Here is a 15860-nt window from a genome sequence, read left to right as displayed (position 1 = left end):
AAGGGAGAGAATAGGTCCCCTTAAGGATCAGTGTGGTCGTTTACATGCAGAGCCATGGAAGATGGGTGAAGTCTTAAATGAATACATCTTGCCTGTATTTACAGTGGAGAAGCTCATGGAAGCTAGGGAATTCAGGGAAGAGAAGGAGGTCTTCAAGTATACAAAAGTGGATGAATCTCCGGGGCCTGACCAACTGTATCCTAGGATATTGTGGGAAGCAAGGGAAGAAATTGCTGTGGCCCTGCAGAGATTTTTGTGTCCCCTTTAGCCACGGATGAAGTAATGGAAGACAGGAGGGTGGCTAATGTTATGCCTTTATTTAAGAAGGGCTGCAAGGACAAGTCAGGGAACAACAGACTGTTAAGCCAACATAAGTGGTGGGAAAGTTACTGGAGGGGATTCTGAGAGACAAGATCTACCTGCATTTTGAAAGGCAAGGAATTATTAGGGATAGTCAGTGTGGCTTTGTGTGCAGGAAATTGTGTCTCACAAACTTAATTGAGTGTTTTAAAGAGGTGACCTAGAGGATTGACGAGGGCAGGGCAGTAGACATTGTCTACATGGACTTTAGCAAGGCCTTTGACAAAATCCCACATGGTAGATTGGTCCAGAAGATGAGATCACATGGGATCCAGGGTAAGCTAGCCAATTGGATACAAAATTGGCTTGGTGGAAGGTCAGAGGATGTTAGGGACAGGTTGTTTTTTCAAGATTGGAGGCCTGTGACCAGAGGTGTGCCACGGAAATCGGTGCTAAGATCCCTGTTGTCTGTCATTTCTATTAACAATTTGGATCAAAATGTAGGTGGCATGATTAGAAAGTTTGCGGATGACAGCAAAATTGGTGGTGTGGTGGACAGTGAAGAAGGTTGTCTAAGGTTACAACAGGATCTAGGTCAATGGGGAAAGTGGGCAAAGAAACTGCAGATGGAGTTGAACTCAGACAAGTGCGAAGTGATACATATGGGAAGCTAAACCAGGGCAGGACTTACACAATAAATGGCAGGGCCCTGGGGAGCATTGTGGAACAGAGAGAAACCTAGGGGTACAGGTATATAGTTCCCTGAAAGTGGCGACATTGGTAAACAAGGTGGTGAAGAATGCTCATGGCATGCTTGCCTTCATTGGAGGGGGCATTGAGTACAACAGGTGTACTAGATGTTGGTGAGACCACACCTGGAATACCGTGCACATTTCTAGTTGTCATATTATAAGGAGATATGATTAAGTGATTCACAAAGATATTGCCGGGACTGGAGGTCCTGAGTTATAAGGAGAGATTGGATTGACCTGGACTGTTTTCCCTGGAGTGAAGGAGTCTAAGGCATGAGCTTTTAGAGGTGTGTAAAATCATAGGTAAGGAGAATGGTCACAGTCTTTCTCCCAGAGTAGAGGAATCTAAAACTAGAGGGCACAGGTTTAAGAGGAGAGGGGAAGGATATAAGGGGGACCTGAGGGGCAAGTTTTTCACACAGAGGGTGGTGGATGTATGGAACAAGCGATCAGAGGGAGTGTTAGAGGCGGGTACAATTACAAGATTTAAAAGACAGTTGGACAGATTCATGGATTAGGAAGGGTTTAGAGGGATATGGGCCAAACACAGGCAAGTGAAACCAGCTCAGGGAGGCAGTTTGGTCAACATGGACGCATTAGGCTGAAGGGCCTGTTTCCGTGCTGTCTAACACTATGGCTCTATGAGGTGAGCCTAATGGAATGATGCTGTTCTGCCTATTCTTAGGAGACACTAACCCTAACCACAGCCTTTGACAAACTTACCCCCATCTGGCAGATTTGCCCAGTAAATAACCCGGTATCCTTGTAGAATCCCATTCAGTGCCTCCTTTGGTGGCATTGACCAGGAGAGTGAGATGACCTCTGGAGAGATGGCGGTGGCTTGGACGTTGTCGGGTGGTCGGCTGGGAACTGCCATGAAGAAGAAAACAAGTGAGAGCCTCCAAATGGATACGGCATCAATATTGATTTCTGGTAACCACTCCCCCCATTCCCCCCTACCCCCACTTTTGGTTTTCCCTTATCCCACTGGCCCCATTACCCCTCCTCTTTCCCCACCCCCACCCTCACAACCTGCCCATCATCCACACCTTCCTCCCTCTGGTTCCCCACCTCCTTCCCTTTATTCCATGGTCCACTGTCCTCTCCTACCGGTTCCTTCTTCTTCAGCCCTTTGCCTCTTCCACCTATCACCTCCCAGCTTCTCACATCAGTCCCTTTCAACCCCCACCCCAACCACCTACCTTCCCCCTCTCACCTGGACTCACCTATCACCTGCCAGTTCGTGGTCATCCCCCTCCCCCAACCCTTTTATTCTGGCTTCTGTCCTCTTCCTTTCCAGTCCTAATGAAGGGTCTCAGCTCGAAACATCGACTGTTTATTTCCCTCCATAGATGCTGCCTGACCTGCTGAGTTCCTCCAGCATTTTGTGTGTTGCTATGGGAGACTCCAAATATCCAGTAGAATTTCAACACTCTGAAAACCAGAAATATCACCCAGTTCATGCATGAAGCCCATTACATGCATGAGTGTATAGAACTATACAAGCGTGACATTGAACAACAAGTTGTTTCAAAACATAGAGACTAAAGCGTGCACTTTTAGAGTGCACTAAAGTGCACCAAGAGTTCCTCATGGGGAAGGAACCCTGCTGCCCTAACTCAGTCTTGCCTCTATGTGACTCCCATCCTACATCAATATGACTGCATCCAAGCTACCCTCTGAAGCAGCCTGGCAAACCATATGGTTTTATCAATCCCCTACCATTGCTGGCACCCTGATCACCAGGCAACATGGGTTCAAGGACGTGATCTGCCATTACTTTCCCAAGGTAAGCAATAAATGCCAGCTCTGAGAGTCATGCCAATTTTGGAGAATTAATTAAGGACAATGGGGATAGGAATTCGTCCTTATCTACACGTGCCAAACACGGTGCATGAATGGTGAACTCCATTTGTGAAATTTTGTTCTACTGAAGTCAACTTCAGGAGTACTAAGTATCCTTTTAGTGAGGGTAACTTTCAACTTCCCTGCACTGAGGACAGTATTCTTTATGCAATTATGTAGTTGGATTAGAACATCCAGGAAAGACCACCTGCCATTGCTGTTGCTCATCCTGCACTTGCAAATTTCCAGTACAATATCTGAATTTCATCATTTCTTGATGGGTTCCTGCAGCAGAAGGTTGGTTGGCCTGCTCACTTGGGGGGGTGGTGAGAGGTGCGTGACAGAGAGAATGTCACACGGGTACAAGGAAAGAGTACGTGGCTTGCTGAGTGGAGGGTGGGTGTCACCTGAGGCTGGGTCCTGTTGGAAATCTATCTGTGGTACTTGTACAATCACACACAAGCAAAAGTAATGGTACCAAAATAAGTTTTAATGAGGTTGGTTTAATGATTAGAAGGAAAAGATCAAAGATTAATAATAAATTAGACTTAAAGAGAAGCAATCAAGAGATTTTTTTTAATCTCATATTTCCTTACAACATAGAAGGAAGCCACTTAGTCCATTCTTCCACTTATTCCCCAGTAAATCTCTCATATTCCTGCCAACTCCACACTAATTTTCCTACCCTCCAACTATACCAGAGGCAATTTACAGTGGCCAATTAACCTACCCACTAGCATATGTTTGGAATGTGAAAGGAAACCCATGCACTCACAGGGAGAACATGCAAAATCCATACAGACAGCATCCGAGGTCAGGATGAGGGTGTCGTTGGCGAAGACAGCATTTATTCCCCATCCATAAATGACCCCGAACTGAGTGCTTGTTTGATCATTTTAGAGGGCAGTTAATAGTCAACTATGATCCCCTAGAGTCACATTCAGACCTGACCAAGTCAGGATACTAAATGTGAACTACAGTCTGCTGAGTTTGTGGTCATCATTACTGATAATAATATTTTATTCTAGATTTACATCCTGTACTGGGCAACAATGTGGTTAAGTTACTGAATGATTGTCTAACAACCTGGGCCAATGATCCAGAGACATGAGTTCAAATGCCATCATGGTATGTAAGTAAGTCTGCAGTATAAAGCTGATGACTGTCTGGGGTCCCTGAAGCTCCCAGTGGCTTCACTAATGTTCTTACTTGATTTAATCTAAATGTACCTTAGCCACCTCCTTAGTTCAGGGCTGATTAGGGATGGACAGAAAATGCCAGTATTGCTAGTGACTTCCACATCCCTTCAATGAATAATAATAAAAATCCTTACTTGCTGTGGTGTAATTGTAATTCATGCTTTTGGATTGCAAATCTGTACCCCTAAGAATGGTTACTATGAACCTTCCATCTTATTTCCCGTTAATTTATGACACAGTTTTCTCAATATTTAAGCAGAAGTAGTTTGTTTCTAACTGTTGCCTATCCCAGGGTCTGACCAGCAGAGGCCACTGTAGGAAGGATGAAACACCTTAACTTATTCTCTCTGTGGACTGAATCTGGCATATGTACTCTGTGACAATCACACCAAGCGGATGTATCTCGCAACAAACCATGCTCACTGCACCTCATGCCTGTGAGGAAAGGTACAAACCACTCTCACCGCCTTACTCTCTCCCCATTGCCCTTTGAGACATCCCGTGGACCCTTCAACCTTTCTCACTTTGTCCTTTTAAGCTCCTTATTCTGCCTTAACACAAAATGCTGGAGGAACTCAGCAGGTCAGGCAGCATCTATGGAGGGAAGATAAACAGTTGGCATTTCGGGCCGAGACCCTTCATCAGGACTATGATGAAGTTCTTCACTGAGTCCTGATGAAGGGTCTCGGCCTGAAACATCGACTATTCATTTCCCTCTACAGATGCTGCCTGACCTGCTGAGTTCCTCCAGCATTTTCTGTCTGTTGGTCCAGATTTCCAGCATCTGCAGTCTCCCTTGTGTCTTATATTCTGCCTTGCTACGTTCAATACGTAGTCTTTATTGGTACTTATCCTTTCCCAAAAATTGTTTCCTTCAGACCATTTTCTCGGAAAATGTTCTTAGGCTTTTAAATTCCTAACTCTTCTAAGGACTGAGGGGGCCTTACTCCCAGTCTGGTTTTGTGAGTTCTAAGTTGGCCCAATATGAGAACCACAAACTCTTCCACAGATAGGGAAGGTGGTAGATGACGGGGGAGGTTGGGGGTGGGGGTACTTTGTAAGATGGTCTGATCCTTGCACCACTTATGGGCCTCTATTCTCAACACCATCCTAAATGCTGCTTCTCCACTCTGAGGCCAGGGATTCCCAGGGGTCAGTGGAGAAGTTGCATTTCTCAAAGGAGGCTTTGAGCACGTCTTGAATTTGTTCCTCTGTCCACCTGGTAATCTCTTTTTATGGCAAAACCCAGAATATAGTGTCCATTTCAGGACTCTGGTGTCTGGCAAATTCTTAACCGGGTGTTACTTAACTACTTCTTGCCTTCTGTGACACCCTTTTGTCTCTTGAGCAATTAGCTCATTAATACCTCGATGCCTGCTGCAGGATTAAAATCAGCTTAGAACTCTTCACTTCCCTCACAAGGCCAGTCCTATCTATTGTGTTCCAGTGGGTGCTAGTTCCAGGCATGAGCTGTACCATTCACTTAGCAAGAGAACAGGGGAGAAACTGAGGGAGAGACGAGGAGAAAGTGAAAAGGAAAGAAAGAAGGTAGAAATGAAAGTTGGGTGAGAAAAGAAGGGAAAGAGCTGGGCAAAAGAAAGGAAGAACTCTGACAAAATAAGGAGAGGGAAGAACGGAAATGAAACAATGAGGACTGGGACAGAGGAAGGAGAAGAAGGAAAGGATGAAGTGGGAAGAGAGAGAGGAAATAGAGAAAGAAAAGGGATAGGGATGGAAAGAAAAGGTTGGATGTGATTGTGAAAGGTAGGGAGGGAAGGGGGAAATCAAATAGAGAGGAAGGCAAGAGATTGGTGAGAGTGAAGGGGAGCAGATACGGAGATAAAACAGGCAAAAGAGGAAAGAAAGGCAAGGGACTAAATGGAGAGAGATGGAGCGACATGGATAAGGAGGAAAGGGGGAACCAAAGAAGCAGAGTGAGAATGAAATGAAGAGGTAAAGTAAGGGCGAAAGGTGACGGTGAGCAGGGAAAAGATAAGAAGGAGGAGAGGTAACTGGGAAGTGGAATCGGGGGGTGCCGTCGGGTGTGAGAAAGCATTGGGTGGAGGACGGAAAGTGAACCAAATCCGAAACAGGGGCAAGGTGCAAAGTATAAAGCTGTAAAAATTTAATCCAATGGTCTCCAGATATTTGAGGAATGCAAAAAAATTGCCCTATAATTAAGGCAATCCTTTTGTGGGAGCAACATTAACTTTCAGCAACACACAAAATGCTGGAGGAACTCAGCAGGTCAGGCTGCATCTATGGAGGGAGCTGAACATTAACTTTCAGTAGTTTTTACCTTGATTGGGTAAGATTTCTTCACTTACTGGGACTTCTCGGGTCCTTTATTATGGGATGTTGATGTTACTGGCAATGCTGGCATTCATTGTTTCTCCCACTTCCCCCTCAGCCCAGTCACTGACTGGGCTACTTCAGAAGGCAGTTAAGAGTCGGCCATATTGACAGGCCTGGAGCCAAACTGCAAACAAGACTCGGCTAATTTCCTTTCCTCATGGCACTCTCCTCCTGCTCCAGCAACAGTTTGTCATGGAGAAATGGCTTCTTTGCCCACTGAGTCCACACTGACCATCAAGCACCTATTTTTATACTAATCCTACTTTATTCACCATGAACTCCAACCCCCACCACTCATCTACACACGAGAGTGGCCAATTAACCTACCAACTTGCACACCTTTGGGATGTGGGAGGAAACCGGAGCACCCAGAAGAAACCCACACAGTCACAGGGAGAATGTGCCAACTCCACACAGACAGCACCAGAGGTCAGGATGAATGCAGGTGGCTGTGGTTGGGAGCTCTACTAGCTGTGCCACTGTTTGTAAGTTTATACTCTGTTACCTCATCTCTCCCCGTCACCGACCTTCTCCCTGTCACTAAACTTCTCCCCGTCACCAACCTTCTCCCTGTCACTAAACTTCTCCCCGTCACCAACCTTCTCCCTGTCACTAAACTTCTCCCCGTCACCGACCTTCTCCGTCACTAAACTTCTCCCCATCACCGACCTTCTCCCCGTCACTAAACTTCTCCCCGTCACTAAACTTCTCCCCGTCACCGACCTTCTCCCCGTCACTAAACTTCTCCCTGTCACCAACCTTCTCCCCGTCACCGACCTTCTCCCCGTCACCGACCTTCTCCCTGTCACTAAACTTCTCCCCGTCACCGACCTTCTCCCCGTCACTAAACTTCTCCCCGTCACTAAACTTCTCCCCGTCACCGACCTTCTCCCCGTCACCGACCTTCTACCCGTCACTAAACTTCTCCCCGTCACCGACCTTCTCCCTGTCACCGACGTTCTCCCCGTCACCGACCTTCTCCCTGTCACTAAACTTCTCCCCGTCACCGACCTTCTCCCCGTCACCAACCTTCTCCCTGTCACTAAACTTCTCCCCGTCACCGACCTTCTCCCCGTCACCGACCTTCTCCCCGTCACTGACCTTCGCCCCGTCACCAACCTTCTCCTCGTCACCAACCTTCTCCCCGTCACCGACCTTCTCCCTGTCACCGACCTTCGCCCCGTCACTGACCTTCTCCCCGTCACCGACCTTCTCCCCCTCACCGACCTTCGCCACGTCACCAACCTTCCCTCTGTCATTGACCTTCTCCCTGTCACTGACCTTCTCCCCCTCACCGACCTTCACCACGTCACCGACCTTCCCTCTGTCACTGATCTTCTCCCTGCATCTCTCTGAGGTTTTCACACTCCTGAAGTTCCAGCATCACTCATCCCCTTCCATCACCACTGATCTTGTCATCAGATACAAAGAACATCTCGTCTCGAATCCTCTCCCTAAACACCATTGCCTTTCCTTCCCCCTTAAAACCTAGTTCTTTGACTAATCAGCACTAATATACACCCCCCATGAGCCTCGGAGTCACCTTTCCTCTGATTATGCTCCAGCACTACATAAATGTAGGTTGTTGTTGTTGACCTACCGTCTTCCAGTGTAGTGGCAATAATCTCCTGCGAGGATGGCCCAGTGCCTGCTCGGTTGCATGCCTGGACCACCACTCCGTACTGTGTAAACTTCTTCAGGTTGTCCAGGGTGTAGAGCTCACTGTCACCAGTGGTCTCCATGCTGATGATGTTGAACTGGTAGTTCCCACCTGTGCTGTACTCCCGATAACCAATCTGATAGCCACGAATCAATCCATTCTGCAGGTGCTTCTTTGGAGCCTGAGCAGATGGTGGGGGAAGGGAGAGAGAGCACACAGAATTATGATGCAAATCATACATTTCCCTTCTCTAACCCGTTATTCTTCTTTTGAGAATGCATGAGGAATGTTTCAAAGCGTTTTGGCGCTATAATGCATTGGGCTCATTTGCACAGTTTTGGTTTAATGTCAGGAATGTGGGTAGGTTTGAGGCTGGAGCTGTAGACTTGAGTGCTTGTATCTTTCCCATGTCCTTTAAACTCAATGGGTTCACTGGAACATTTATTATACTGCTGTCTAATGTGTTAACCAAAGTTGGAGCGAGATTTAGAGTGGGACCTTTGAAAACAGGTGAGTCTCTGTGCCCGTGCTTGTGAGTTTCACCTTGCAAGAGTCTAAACGAGGCACATTTGCAGATTGTTCCCAGTTGATTGGCTTATTAACAGCAGCAAATAAAGGGAAGGCAGGTATAAGCAGAGTGGCCATTTTGGGAGCCGCCATTGTTTGAGTGGGCCAGTGTTAGAGTGGGGCATTCAGGCATTGGCTCAAGAGGTTTTGGTGAGAAAAGGCGAAGGTAAGTCTCTGGTAAGTTCCTTTCTTTCTTTGCTTTGGTGTTTCCTTTAGTGCCGGGCCAGAGCAGTGAGAATGGCTCCAGGGTCAGTGGTGTGCTCAGCTTGTGAGATGTGGGAGTTCTGGAAGACATCCAATCTCCCTGATAACTACATCTGCAGGAGGTGCATTCAGCTGCAGCTCCTTACAGACTGTGTTAGGGAACTGGAACTGGAACTGGAGCTGCAGCTGGATGACCTTCAGCTCTGACGGGATAAAAAGGAGTACATAGATAAGAGCTCAGGGAGGCAGTCACTCCTAAGCTACAGGAGGCAGGTATCTGGGTGACTGTCAGGAGAAGGACGGAGAATAGGCAAGTAGTGCAGAGTAGCCCTGTGGCTGTTCCCCTCAATAACACATATACTGCTTTGGATATTGTTGGGGGGGATGACCTACCAGGGTAAAGCAGCAATGACCAGGTCTCTGGCACTGAGCCTGGTCATGTAGTGCAAAAGGGAAGGGGGGAGAAGAGGGGAGAGGTAGTGATAGGGGATTCCAATAGTAAGAGAGGCAGACAGGAGATTCTGTGGATGTGAAAGAGACTCCCAGATGGTATGTTGTCTCCTGGGTGCCAGGGTCAGGGACATCTCAGATCAGGTCCACAGCATTCTGAAGGGGGAGGTCGAACAGCCAGAGGTTGTGGTACAAATTGGTACTAATAACATAGGTAAGAAAAGAGATGAGGTTCTGAAGAGGGAGCTAGGTAGGAAGCTGAAAAGAAGGACTTCAAGGGTAGTAATCTCTGGATTGCTGCCTGTGCCACATGTTAGGGAGGGTAAGAATAGGTTGATTTGGCAGATGAATGAGTGGCTGAGAAATTGGTGCAGGGGACAGGGTTTCAGATTAGTTGATCATTGGGATCTCTTCTGGAGGAGGTAAGACCTGTACAAAAGGGACGGGTTACACCTGAACTGGAGGGGGACCAATATTCTTGCGGGCAGGTTTGCGAGAGCTGTTCGGGAAGGTTTAAACTAGTTTGACAGGGGGTGGGAACCTGAGTGATAGGTCAGAGGTTGGTGCATTTAGTGTGCAAGTAGATGCAGAGTGTAGAAAGAGTGTGAGGAAGGATAGGTATTTGAAAGGGCAAAACTGTAGTCAGTTGGATGGGCTGAAGTGCATCTACTTTAATGCGAGAAGTATCAGGAACAAGGCTGATGAATTTAGAGCATGGGTAAGTATGTGGAACTATGACATGGTGACCATTACAGAGACTTAGCTGTCACAAGGGCAGGAATGGCTGCTGGATATTCCAGAGTTTAGATATTTCAGAAGGGACAGGGAAAGAAGTGGGGGAGTGGCTTTGCTGATCAGGGACAGTGTCATAGCTGTAGAAAGGGAGGATGTCCTGGAGGGATCATCCACTGAGTCAATGTGGGTGGAAATCAGAAACAGGAAGGGAGCGATCACTCTATTGGGAGTATTCTACAGACCACACCACCCTCCCCCCAATAGCAGCAGAGATGCTGAGGAGCAGATCGGGAGGCAGATTTTGGAGAGGTGCAAAAATAACAGGGTTGTTGTCATGGGTGATTTCAACTTCCCTAATATTGATTGGGACCTCCTTAGTGTAAAGGGGATAGATGGGACAGAGTTTGTTAGGTGTGTCCAGGAAGGATTCCTGACACAGTATGTGGACAGGCCGACTAGAGGAGAGGATCTTCTGGACTTAGTACTAGGCAATGAGCCTGATCAGGTTTCAGATCTCTCGATGGGATAAGATTTTGGAGATAGTGACCATAACTCCTTGACCTTTACCATAGCCTTGGAGAGGGATAGGAGTAGACGATATGGGAAAGTATTTAACTGAGGGAGAGAGAAATATGATACTATTAGGCAGGAACTTGGGAGCGTAAACTGGGAACAGATGTTCTTGGGTGTTACGGACTCAGTGAAAGTCCCTTTAAGATAGAGAGTGTGTGTGTATGTGTGTGTGGGGCGTGCTTACGTCAATAGAAGATAAAGGACGTAATGATGTTGTTGAAGAAGTCAGAAGAAGAAGAAGGAGAGAGAGAGAGAAGGGAGAGAGACACCAGCCTGCTTGTTTTCTCTATCGATGGATGAGAAACAATAACTGTGTTTGCCACTGAAATCCATGTATGGAAGTTGGAAGTAATCCGGTGGAGTTCACTTTGTTGCTGACCTGTAGAAGGAAACAGGTATTTGTGTGTGGACGACCACGGTTCGGATGCTTTTCGGGGTGAGGAAGTCACTACCGAGTAAACACTGAAGTGTCGTTTGGGTTCCATCGTGGAACATTTGGATTTCGTATGTACTCTCTCTATGTTTTTCTACATCTACATCTTATCTTCAGACAACGGTGGTTGTTGAAGAAGCCCTTGCTCATGTTTCACCTTATGGCTTGCGGAACTGAACTTTAAGAACCATTCAGGAACTGGGAGTTTTGGACTTTGTCACACACACACACGAAGAGTTTAGTTTTGGGGTTAACGTTCGAGGTTTAACATTTTTGAATTCTAACATACTAACATTTTTACTTTTATTTTACGTATTATCATAAGTAGTGATTAATAAAATAGTTTTTAACACTGAATCATGCTCAGTGTGTTTCTTTTGTTGCTGGTTCGTGACATGGGGAAGTACACAATGGAAGTGTGGAGGTTGTTTAGGGAGTACTTGCATTGCATTCTGGATAGGTTTGTCTCACTGAGGCAGGGTAAAGATGGTAGAGTGAAGTAACCATGGGTGACAAGAGATGTAGAATATCTTATCAAGAGGAAGAAAGGAGCTTACCTAAGGTTTAGAAAGCATGGATCAGACAGGGCTCTGGAGAGTTACGAGATAGCCAGGAGGGAGCTTAAGAATGCACTTGGGAGATCTAGAAGGGGGCATGAGAAGGCCTTGGTGAGTAGGATCAAGGAAAACCCCAAGGCATTCTACATGTATATGAAGAATAGGAAGATGACTAGAGTGAGGGTAGGACTGATCAGGAATAAAAGAGGAAACCTGTGCCTGGAGTCGGAAGAAGTAGGGGAGGTCCTTAATGAATACTTTGCTTCAGTGCTTACCAGGGAGAGAGAGACCTTGACGCTTGTGAGGATGGTGTACAACAGGCTGATACGCTAGGGCATTTCGACATGAGAAAGAGGATGTGCTGGAACTTTTGAAAAACATTAGGACAGATAAGTCATCGGGGCCGGATGGGATATATCCAAGGTCATTACGGGAAGCGAGGGAAGAGATTGCTGCACCTTTGGAGATGATCTTTGCATCCTCACTGGCCCCAAGAGTAGTGCCAGATGATTGGAGGGTGGCAAACGTTGTTCCTTTGTTTAAGAAAGGAAATAGGGATAACCCTTGGAATTACAGACCAGTGAGCCTTACTTCAGTGGTGGGCAAATTACTGGGGAAGATTCTTTGAAACAGGATTTACGGGCATTTGGAGAAGCAAAGGCTGATTAGAGACAGTCAGCATGGCTTTGTGAGGGGAAGGTCATGCCTCACGAGCCTGATTGAATTCTTTGAGGATGTGACAAAGCACACTGATGAAGGAAGAGTAGTGGATGTGGTGTACATGAATTTTAGTAAGGCATTTGATAAGGTTCTTCATGGAAGGCTCATTCAGAGAGTCAGGAGGCATGGGATCCAGGGAAACTTGGCTTTGTGGATTCAGAATTGGCTCACTCATAGAAGACAGAGGGTTGTGGTGGATGGAGGGTAGTCTGCCTGGAGGTCAGTGACCAGTGGTGTTCTGCAGGGATCTGTTCTGGGACCACTGCTCTTTGTGATTTTTATAAATGATTTGGATGAGGATGTGGAAAGGGTGGGTTAGTAAATTTGCTGGTGATACAAAGGTTGGTGGTGTTGTGGATAGTTTAGAAGGTTGCTGTAGATTACAACAGGATAGTGATAGAATGCAGACCTGGGCTAAGAAGTGGCAGATGGAGTTCAACCCGGATAAGTGTGAAGTGATACGCTTCAGGATATTGAATTTGAAGGCAGAATACAAGGTTACTGGCAGGACTCAGCAGTGTGGAGGAACAGAGGGATTTTGGGGTCCATGTCCATAGATCCCTCAAGGTTGCAGCGCAGGTCGATAGGGTTGTTAAGAAGGTGTGTTGGCCTTCATTAGTCAGGGTACTGAGTTCAAGAGCCATGAGATAATGTTGCAGCTCTATAGAACTCTGGTTAGACCACACTTGGAGTATTGTGTTCAGTTCTGGTTGCCTCAAGATAGGAAGGATGTGGAAGCTTTAGAGAGGGTGCAGAAGAGATTTACCAGGATGCTGCCTGGATTGAAGAGTATGTCTTATGAGGATAGGTTGAGTGAGCTAGGGTTTTTCTCTTTGGAGAGGAAGAGGATGAGAGGTGACTTGAAAGTGGTGTACAAGCTAAGAGGCATAGATCGAGTGGACAGTCAGAGACTTATTCCCACAGTGACAATGGCTAACACGAGGGGGCATAATTTTAAGGTGATTGGAGAAAGATATAAGGGGGATTTCGGGGGTAAGTTATTTACACAGAGAGTGGTGGGTGCATGGAACACACTACCAGCAGAGGTTGTGGGGGCAGATACATTAGGGACATTTAAGAGACTCTTAGATAGACACATGAATGATAGAGAAATGGAGGGCTATGTGGGAGGGAAGGGTTAGATAGATCTTAGAGCAGGATAAAATGGCACAACATCGTGGGCTGAAGGGCCTGTACTGTGCTGTAATGTTCTATAATTCTATAAAAGTGTGTTTAGGTAATCGTAGGAGTAACATCCAATAGTCTGGAAAATCTTCTCGTGCAGCATTGACAAGTTGCCAAGACTGTCTGTCTGTCACACGTACATCAAAATACACAGTGAAATGCATCTTCTTGCTTTACTGAGAGTGTTCTGGGGGCAGCCCGTAAGTGTCGCCACTCTTCCGGCACCAACATAGCATGCCCACATCTCCTAACCTGTATATCTTTGGAATGTGGGAGGAAACCGGAGCACCCGGAGGAAATCCATGCAAACACAGGGGGAGATGTACAAACTCCTTACAGACAGCGGTGGGAATTGAACCCGGATCACTGGCGCTGTAATTATGTTTGCTGCTCAAAATCGCAAACTTGCACATTAATTTTGCACTTGAATCACCAAGGTATAAAAAAGGCTATGGACCAAGTGCTGGTAAATAGGATTGGTATAGATGGGTGCTTGATAATCTGCATGGACATGGTGGTCTGAAGGGCCTGTTTCTGTGTGTTGTAACTCTATGAATCGATGGCTGTAAGAGCTAACATTGCCACCGTGGAGAGCAAACACTGGAATCCTTCCCCTTCTGTCAGTATCAAGAGCCCTCCATGAAGTGAATTTTACTGTCATTTCCAGGCAGTAAAGAAGAAAGAACTTCCATTTCTGAAGCGCCCCTCAGAGCCTCAGGTTGTCAAACCCACTGACATACTTTCTGAAGAAATGCGACCAAATTTGTGCAAAATGTCCCTCTGAGGGGAAGGAGATAAGGGCCAGATAGCCTGTGTTAAAGTGACACAGATTTACTGAATAGATGTTCTAAATATGGCACAAATATAAGCATAATTTGGCAGAAATAATAGTCCTTTATAAGTAATATAAGGTGAATATTAGCAAAGCAATATGGAAATAAAGGGAGACGAGACTGCAGATGCTGGAATCTGGAGCCACAGACAAGAAGCTGGAGGAACTCAATGGGTCAGGCAGCACCTGTGGAGGGAAATGGACAGTTGATGTTTCAGGTCGAGACCCTGAATCTGGACTGCCCAGGTGAAGGGTCCTGACCTAAAACATTGACTGTTCATTTCCCCCCACAGATGCTGCCTGACCCAGTATAGAAATAAGCCATAATTTTCTTTCCATGGACATACATGTGTCTGCCATCAGAAATCAGGAGAAGGGGCCTTGTCATTATTACCATGTACTCACAGGGGTCATTTTCACCTTGACTACTTGTGTGGCAAACTAACAGGGAGGGGATGGTGGTCACTTGCAGATCAGGCCTATTACACCAGGTCCATATTCTAGGATTGGAAGGTTGCCCTATCATGAGCAATTAAAGAAATTAGATCTATATTCTTCGGAGTTCAGAAGAATGGGGGTAGGGGGGTGGTCTTATTGAAACATATAGATCCTGGGGGGCAATGATAGGTTAAGTGTTGAGATGTTTCCAATAGTGGGAGAATCTCAAACGAGGCAACATGGTAACAAGATTAGGGGCAGTCATATAAAACTGAAATGTGTAGAAACTTCTTCCCTCAAAAGGTGGTGAATCAATGAAATTCTCTACCCTGGACGGTTGTGGAGGCTACATCATTGGGAGTATTTATAGAGGAAGTTGATACATTTTTGAAAGATCAAGGAATCAAGGGCTATGAGGAACTGGTGCAGAAGTGGAAATGAGACCTGGAACAGATCAGTCATGATTATATTAAACAGTGGGGCAGGCTTGAGGGACTCCTGTTTCTACTTTCTTATCTTCATATATGTTGAGAAGAAACAATTATCCCCATAAATGCATGAATGTACAGAAAACTGCCAGCATATAGTGGCTATAGAGTGTGTTATCTACAAAATGTGCAGCAGTTACTGGCCCAGGCTAGTCCTATGGCTCCTCCCAAAACCCCAACCTCCACCACCAAGTAGGACAGGGCAGCAGGTGCATGGTAAAACCACCACATGTAGGTTCCTCTCCCAGTCACACACTATGCTGACTTGCAAATATATCTCTCTCCTTTATCATCACTGGATCTAAATGCTGGAACTCCCTACCCAACAGAACAGTGGGAGCACCTTCAGCAAGAGGGGCTGCAGAGGTTCAAGATGGCAGCTCACCTCCACCTTCTCAAAGGGAATTGGGGAAGGGCAATAGATGCTGGCCTTGCTGGCACAGCCTAGATCCAAAAATGAATTTGAAAAAAAACTAGAGGCATGGACACAATGCAGGGAGAGGTACATTGAAGTGGACAACCCATCCTTTCCTAAACACCTTACACACACACACACACACACACACA

General features: G+C 46.3%; 1 protein-coding gene across 1 annotated transcript in view; it reads right to left on the bottom strand.

Annotated features, from left to right (window-relative positions):
* LOC127569020 (cell adhesion molecule DSCAM) overlaps window positions 1-15860 on the bottom strand; it is a 530455-nt gene that overhangs the window by 85499 nt on the left and 429096 nt on the right. Inside the window, exons 17-18 of the mRNA XM_052013277.1 lie at window positions 8052-8292; window positions 1776-1922 (exon numbers count right to left, since the gene is read on the bottom strand). Of these exons, the coding sequence (XP_051869237.1) occupies window positions 1776-1922; window positions 8052-8292 (388 nt within the window). The remainder of the gene's footprint in view (window positions 1-1775; window positions 1923-8051; window positions 8293-15860) is intronic.

The sequence above is a fragment of the Pristis pectinata genome, chromosome 4, assembly GCF_009764475.1.
Source record: "Pristis pectinata isolate sPriPec2 chromosome 4, sPriPec2.1.pri, whole genome shotgun sequence".
NCBI classification, from domain to species: Eukaryota; Metazoa; Chordata; class Chondrichthyes; order Rhinopristiformes; family Pristidae; genus Pristis; species Pristis pectinata.
The sequence above is the reverse complement of the archived record's forward strand: the minus strand, read 5'-3'. Positions and strand labels throughout refer to the sequence as shown.